Source organism: Notothenia coriiceps, unplaced genomic scaffold (genome assembly GCF_000735185.1).
Source record: "Notothenia coriiceps isolate Sejong01 unplaced genomic scaffold, NC01 NC01_scaffold00031548, whole genome shotgun sequence".
In the NCBI taxonomy this organism is placed as follows: domain Eukaryota; kingdom Metazoa; phylum Chordata; class Actinopteri; order Perciformes; family Nototheniidae; genus Notothenia; species Notothenia coriiceps.
Genome location: NW_011364249.1, coordinates 1 through 7,598, shown reverse-complemented (window position 1 = coordinate 7,598; position 7,598 = coordinate 1). Strand labels below are relative to the sequence as shown.

The 7,598-nt window shown below is 39.7% G+C and overlaps 1 protein-coding gene and 1 long non-coding RNA gene across 4 annotated transcripts; one reads left to right on the top strand and one right to left on the bottom strand.

Moving 5' to 3' along the window:
- Positions 1 to 2,431: 2,431 nt before the first annotated feature.
- LOC104960130 (uncharacterized) lies at positions 2,432 to 3,749 on the bottom strand. Its single transcript, XR_799955.1, has 3 exons — positions 3,653 to 3,749; positions 2,652 to 2,729; positions 2,432 to 2,527 (listed from the first exon to the last, which is right to left on the bottom strand). It is a non-coding gene; the product is annotated as an uncharacterized lncRNA (long non-coding RNA).
- A 30-nt stretch (positions 3,750 to 3,779) lies between these two features.
- Positions 3,780 to 7,462, top strand: LOC104960131 (torsin-1A-interacting protein 2). 3 transcript variants are annotated; one of them, XM_010788096.1, is made up of 9 exons: positions 3,780 to 3,855; positions 4,284 to 4,406; positions 4,506 to 4,679; positions 5,195 to 5,293; positions 5,488 to 5,550; positions 5,648 to 5,782; positions 5,910 to 6,026; positions 6,130 to 6,180; positions 6,276 to 7,462. In XM_010788096.1, exons 2-9 carry the CDS (start codon positions 4,337 to 4,339, stop codon positions 7,058 to 7,060), a joined length of 1,494 nt encoding a protein of 497 aa, XP_010786398.1. In that variant the 5' UTR covers positions 3,780 to 3,855; positions 4,284 to 4,336; the 3' UTR covers positions 7,061 to 7,462. The 3 variants fall into 3 exon arrangements, with proteins under 3 accessions (XP_010786398.1, XP_010786396.1, XP_010786397.1); XM_010788094.1 differs by having other exon boundaries at positions 3,815 to 3,992; XM_010788095.1 differs by lacking the exon at positions 5,195 to 5,293 and having other exon boundaries at positions 3,815 to 3,992.
- The last annotated feature ends 136 nt before the right edge of the window (positions 7,463 to 7,598 follow it).

Genomic DNA, 7,598 nt, shown 5'->3' with positions numbered 1-7,598 from the left:
TAAATTCGTTAGCATAGCTAGCTAACCAGATGCTAATAACAACAGATCGCCACTGGGCTTACAACTAAAGACACAGCCACGCAAACACTGCGGCATGTGTACGGCTCCTTATGGGTACTGCAATATTTGAAGAGCTGGAGCGGCGTTCCGGTGCTCCGTCAGCACTCTAGTCTACACTCCTTTCAGACGAGATATATACCACGTGAATACACGTTACTAGTTTGCATCACTGTACAATAATCAGACTCACTGTCTCCAGCTTCAGGATGTGTGTTGTTAGTGTCTGGGCTTTCTTCTCTTGGTCCATCTACTTGGTCTTCATTTCCTTCACTGAGAGTAGGCGGGCTTATCGTTTCTGATTTTTTTTCCCCAGTGTGATGTTCTCCTGATACAATTAGGAAAGATTAAAGGTAGGGTAGGTAATTCACTTCAGAAACCCTTGTTATTATATTCCATGGAATGCTCTTAACATCCCGATAGCAATGAATACGTTAAATGCTTTGACAATAAATACATTAACAACATTTCATCTGTGGAAGCCGTGGCGCTGTAAAAAGCACGACCAATCATTTTAGCCGGCCCGGCTAAAATAACAGGATGGCCTACCTGCCTGTCAGCCTTCCATCTGTGCACAAACTTATCTCGTGCCCTCATTGGTCATGTGCGCGTTCATGTTTGTTGGAGGAGGGGCTCTGTAAGGAAGTCTGAAGGAAGAGGCAGATTTTTTCTGGTTGTGTATTTTCAAATTCTAGCGCACTGGAGCTGGTTTCTTTCATTTCATTTCATTCTTACCTACCCTAACATGCTCAGCAATGTTCGAGACAGTTTCTTTACAGTTGCATTAAGAGTGTGGGGTATAACAAAAAAAGGTCCAGTGTGACGAGAGCTGCCTTTTTAATCTTACATTGAAAATATATCAACTTTTAGCTCAAACCTGAATATAACAAGGGCATTAACACTATTAAGCAGCTACTGAATAAAGCACTAAAAGCAACAGTGTATTGTGTTGAACTGTTGGAGGAGCCTGCGACCTTAGAATTTCATTGTCATAACTACACTGTTGCTATGTACATATGACAATAAAAGCCTTGAATCCTTGAATGTAAAACATATGCAACCACAGCAAATATTATTGCTATTAAAAAGCAAAAAAGGACTTCAGCATTTGTATATCATATTTCAACAATACTTCCGAGATGATTTTTTAATGGCAAATGTAAGTGGGAACGTCACCTCATTGCACATAATGAAACACACTACAAGTACTTCATAGAGCACGCTATAAAAAGAAAAACTTGTACACACTACTCCTAATGGCACTTGTTAGAGGTTTGTATCAAGCTATCCCAAAAGTGAGTAATATGTCTCTCAACGTGTTGTAACTACAATGGATAATGAAGTCAGAATAATAATAATAATAATAATAATAAATTATATTTGTAATTGTATTGTAAATAATATACCTATTTTGTATCTCTTATGGATGTCAATTGATATTTTGTATACTTTCTGTGTGTGCTGTATTTTTGAGTGTTGAGCACTGCTGTTTGTTATATGTGGAACATCAATACAAATATTTGAATAATAATGTTTCAAATTCCTACCTAACCTTACCTGTTTTATTTTCATTCCAGATCTGGTATGTGTTCTGCCCTGTTTGCTTTTTTCTTAGCATACTTTTTGCATCAAATTAATTTGCAAATCCTTCCCATTGATTATTGTAGATGACACATTAAAACTGACACAACATCGGGTTCAGTGCAAAAAAACAATATCGGTTGTGTTCACATCCTTGTCGCATGTTCAAAGTCTCAAGGTATGTAGTTAAACTGTCAAAAGGGAACGGCTAAGGGCAGTCACTTATTTCTCTTTATAACATTTAAACCTTCCCTTGTTTTCAATTAACAGTGGTTTGACTCCGTAACATATCAGGCTTCCAATTGTAAAAACTGTTAGCACAAAAAAATAATCAACCTATAACTCAAAGTTGAAAACATTGAAAAGTCTGTTTTGAGTGCCCCGAGGTGTACTGAATAACATCTGGGGGTACATTTAAACTGAATTTGTTGTGTTCTAGCAGACACTGTAAGCAAACCGATAATAGTTGTTAATAGGGCAGCTAGCAAAACTTGTTCAACAGTAATGAAACTAATTGGAATATATGTACGAATATTCAAATGTAAACTGTTGATAGTCGATGAAAGAGTTTACTGTGCAAATCAAACAGGAATTGGGAAATTATGTAAATGAAACACTGATAATAAACTAGAGTTGTTAGTCTCTAGGTTTGTAGCTGCGGGTAACGAAGCTGAATCTTGTTAGGTGAGACAGACAACATATTAGTTAGTTCAGAGGATGCAGGGACATATTTGGTAAATACACATTACATAATTAGATTATTTTTGACCTTGCTTGCATATCTTACCTTTTGAGATAATCTGCTTTTCATCAGGATCCCTCTCCTGTTTGTAGTTACATGGTAAAACATCACGATCCAATATAGGCTGTGTTTCTCCTTCCTTCCCTTCTGATAAAAACAAATCAATGATGAACTATCGTGTACCGGTAAGTGTAAAAACTGTTGTATATGTATGTAAACATTTTAGCCCACCATAACTAATATCTGGCCTTTGTCATTGGTGTTTCAGTACCTGCTGTGTGCTGGTGGTCTGGGTCTTGCTCTGCCATGTCTGTGGATGGGGCAACTTTACTCGAAGGATGGTTCAAACCTGCATTGAAATAAATTGGTATATAGAAATGTTGTTGTTATGGTAAGACCTGAGCACATTTATTATTTATTGACAGATTAGAAAGTCCAAAGTCTCTAGTGAACCTGCCAACGGGTAGCTTTAATATTCGTTTCTGGTTTCTCAATTGCATTCATTCAATTAATTTAAACATAGACATAGGAGACGACTTAACTTTAAGTGCGTTGGTAACATTAACCTCTACCAAAGGTTGCCTCTTGTAAGCTATGCCCACACTTCAGAGAGAAATTAATGGTCACTTCAGTAAGACTTTATCTCTGGCACTAGCTTATACCTCGTCACATACATATATCTGCTTGCGTTGGAAATGTATCGACAACATTATGCCAATTGTTTGTTATAACCAAGGTCTGTATAAAATAGGTAATAACCTGCCCAGGGACTACACATGTACATTAGCTCAAAAGCTAACTCAGGTGCATTGGTACACAATAATGACTAGTGTGTCAATTAATAAATAACACGCAAAGCTTCCGATAAGATGAGACAGCACATACAAACACAAACAATTTACTTTTGAAACTCGAAGTTGGAAAAAGGTAATATAGATGTTTCGAGTTCAACGCGAGTTGCTAAATAATACCTGGTGGCCCTACTGAAATTGCTGTAAAACTACCGACATTTTTACGTTAAAATATATTTAGATAGTTAGCAGCAATGTTAGCAGCTTAGCTTGAAACACAACTAATAGAAACCTTTACTTACGAATATTTAAAATTACGTCAACCGTTGAGCAACTTTAGCTAGCTAACGAGTCAACTGACAGAGAGATGCTGGCTTATGTGGTTTACAAAACAGTTAGCAACATCTGCCGTCGTGTAACTTAAATCACCTACATATATGTTTAATAGTTTAATCCAATTACTCATTCTAAAAAAACGTACCTGTGATCACATCTGTCCAGCAAAACGCTTCCTTATACTTTACGTTACGTCCGTCGCTCTGACAGATCACAACATTCAGGCGGAACGTTCAGCAGTGCTCATGTTTCCATGGAGATAAAGAGAATGTGGCGCTTCCGGGCATCAACGGCGTACTGTCAGAAAATGGTTCCCCTAACAACTTACGGGAAGTCCATCGTTTATCCGTATGTGAAACTCGTATTGACTCTGATGTTTTTGGCATCGCTTTTGTTGTCATTATAAATGGATTCCAGGGTTTCTGAAATTAAGGAGCCTCGCCTTCTGAGGCGATCGGTTAGGCAGTCATCGGGTAACGTTAGAGGTGAGCAAACTGACTGTTGTGACAAAAACGGTTAGCTCCGCTAGCTTAGCATTTGAAGCTAAATAACTATTAGCTGAAATAAGCTCACTGAAAGTTCAACGGCAAAACCCGTTCAATGACTGATATTACCAACGTTAGCTGACTTAAATTGTGTGGTCGATCCTTAAACTAGGAATAGAGAGGAATGGAGCTGCACTTTTACATGTTGAAAGTTATTTCAAACTTTGTTCAATCCAACGTCCAAGTAGTTGGTTGACTCATTCCCACAATGTATTTCTGATCCTTCTTTAGCATTGGATTTTGAACTGACACCCAGGGGACCTCTGAAGAGGACCAGAAGAGGGATGAAACCCCAAAGTCCTGTTAAAGCTGTCAATGGGTCCAGAGATGAGGAGTGTGACTCAGAGGATGAAGGTGGGATGCTCCAAAGTACAGTGTTTGCCTAACGTTAGTCATACATAGTTTGTACTGGCCATGTTTGAAAAACTAATTATTTTATTTCCTATATGACAGTATCCCCGAGCAAGAAGAGCCGGCTGGAGGATGGAGGAGCAGAGGACAGCTGTGGTGATGCGAATGAGATGGAGGTTCAGGAACCTGATGATGATCAGGACACAGATGAAGACCAGGGAATGGATATTATACAGCAGTCCTCTCATGCCTCTCATCAAGTACAATCAAACAAAGGTTAGGTCTGTTTTTATATTCTTATATTTTCAATATCTCAGTCAGCCAATTTATTTTTCATCCAATTTAAGAAGAAAACAAAATCCTTCAGATGTTCCTTATCCATAAGTGACACCCTAGTAGTGTTTGCTTTGTGCAACCAATAGACAACCATTTAAACGTGTTTTGTAACTATAGTATAGAACTAAAAATAGCTGCAAATTCACAAAGTTATAAACATCAACCAATTTAAAATGAGTTAATATTAACCAGTTATTAAACTTCTTTAAACCTTTTTTCATGATCAACTTTATAATAAAGGGACTAGGTGTTTTAGCTTAATGATAATCATATGTAATTCAATTAATATTGACTTACTCTGTTATTATTTAGCTATGCAGGTGCCATCAAATGACAAAGGAGGTATCCTGGTTTACTCTGATTGTTTTACTCTGACGTTATTAACCTTTAATTCATAGGACTTCTTTCCACCATCAGATTTAACACAGGGCAGGTTTTCTCTCTTGTTCCTTCAGGCGCCCTTGGAGATATGAATTTATCCCCGTGTGTTGTGCTCAAGGAGCTCCGCAGTCATGCTGTAAATAAAGATGCAGGTTGGATAATACCTAATAAAGGTAGGAGTGGCTCCTGCTGGCATGGCATGTGTGACTATGTGAATGTTAGTCTCCCTGAGCCAGTTGCACGTTGTATAGCTGCCTCTATATCAATGAGTGAATACTGACATGTATATGTAAAAGCACTTTGAGAGGTCATAAACAATGGAAAAGCGCTAATTAAACGCTGTCCATATATCTATCCCCTTGTGTAGGGCTGAATGAACTCCGCAGTCGTGCTGTACATGGAGATGCAGAACGGATAAGAACAAAGACAGGTGGGAAAAGGCTTGAGCTTCATTCTGCATAGGAATGATTACATCAATGTCGGATCAAACTAATATGGCTTGTTTGTATTTTCAATTAAATCTTCAGCAAAAGGACCTGAAGCTCCCGCCAAGTCTTCCGCACAAATCAGACCACCGGTAAACAGACGCGATGTACCTTTCCCAAAGGTCACCAGCATGGACGAGTACAGGAAGACGTTGGAAGCTAAGGCCAAAAGCACTGGTAAAAAGGACATTTTTACTCAGCCAGATTTCACAGAATTGAAAGATGCATTGAGCACCTGTCCAATTGATGTACCTCTCTAAAAAGAATCACATTTTTACATCAACATGTTCTAACTCCCCTTTAGGTATACCTGCAGTTAACCATCACCAGAGTGTGTACCCAGCCTCGGAGAAATCCTGCACAAGACAACGTGCGAATAATATCCCAACACAAAAACAAACCGTTCAGCAGAAAAAACAAGGTATTGAAGCCTCAACTTAAAAAAAAAAATCCAGTTATTAGAAACATCAAGTGTAGATTGACATGTTTGGCATTCATTTAATGACATTTCGTTCTTTTACAAGTGAAAAACAAATCACTTGCTATCAAGAAAAGCACTGGATATTCCTGTAGCGGTAAGATATACACATTTAACGACATCATCAATACACCCAAAGATACTTGTTCTACATTCATTGCAGAACTTTAACATGGTCTTATTTCCTTCCAGGATTCATGTGGGGTTTATTCCGTTTTATTCTCGTGGCGCTGATCGGTTCGGCCGTCTTAGTGGCATGCAAGATCATCCCTGTAATGAAGAAGAATGCAGATGGTAAAACGCACCCACCCAGGCCCGTAAAGCCGGATATTTTTGCAGATCAGCTGTCTCTTCTTCAGGCTCAGTTCCCCAGTCAGCACTCTGAGTTGTGGAGGAGAAGCAAGATCCACTTGGAGAAGCACCTGAAAACAGCGCAGCCCACAGAGCCGGTCAGTCTGATCTTTACTGCCGGCCGCGGGGCTGAGAAGACCCTGTCCTGCCTGGCTCAGAGGCTGGCCTCCTCGTACTCCTCGGCCCTCAACGCCTCCGTCCTCCACATCGACGGAGCCAGCAGAGCCAGCCACGACAGCGATGAGGTGAAGCTGGACATCGACAACCAGCTGCGAGCTGCGTTTGAAGGAGACAAACCCGCGGCCGTCATTCATCGCTTCGAGGAACTGCCTCCAGGCTCCACGCTCATTTTTTATCGCTACTGCGACCATGAGAACGCCGCCTACAAGCGCGTGTTTTTGTTGTTTACTGTGCTGCTTCCTCAAGATGAGATCATTGGGGACCAGAGTCTGAAGGAAGTGGAGGAGATGGTGCTAGAGTACGTCAAGGAAAAGCTGATTGGCTCCAGCAACGGCGCTTCTTTCAACGACATGGACATAGACAAGTTTGGGGGACTGTGGAGCCGCATCTCCCATCTCATCTTACCTGTGGTGTCTGAGAAGGAAGTAGAGCAGAAAGGGTGCTGAAGACTCCAGCTGGTCATCAACGAAGAAGTCCAGAAGAATTCCATTTTGGATCAGCCTGATTCTTCCTAGGACCGTACATTAGCTGAGACAGAGAAGTAACTTGTAAATATAATGTGTGGTGTTACATTTCACATGTAACCTTGAGTTCAAATGTTTGAAGGTTGTTTTAATCTCTCCGTCAGCAGTATAAGGTTGAAGAACTGCTCATGTTGTTCAGCACTGAGTTTTTACAAATGTACAAGCTTTTGAATAAGGATATGTACCATCGTTTCATTTCCCAAGTAGGTTATGAAATGCTCTCATCCAGGTTTAGTACAATATGTTTGATTGATTTGTTTTCTCCTTGTTCTGTGTCATTAATTGTTTTAACAGCACTTTGTTCCACAGCTTTTTAACCCATCTAAGAAGAGTATAGTGAAAGATCAGCGTGGATTACACTTCTTGGGATAGAAAATGTTTGTTTGAGGTGTAGATTCATATTTCTTGTTTTGTATCAAATCTCTCATACAGCTGATGGCTCACATTTATATATCTGTTA

Excerpts from the sequence above, each read along its gene's own strand:
- LOC104960131 (XM_010788094.1), top strand. The coding sequence starts at position 3,914 with ATGGATTCCAGGGTTTCTGAAATTAAGGAGCCTCGCCTTCTGAGGCGA. Across the intron at positions 5,294-5,487 it reads TTGGATAATACCTAATAAAG|GGCTGAATGAACTCCGCAGT; the intron begins GTAGGAGTGGCT and ends CCCCTTGTGTAG. Across the intron at positions 5,783-5,909 it reads AGCTAAGGCCAAAAGCACTG|GTATACCTGCAGTTAACCAT; the intron begins GTAAAAAGGACA and ends ACTCCCCTTTAG.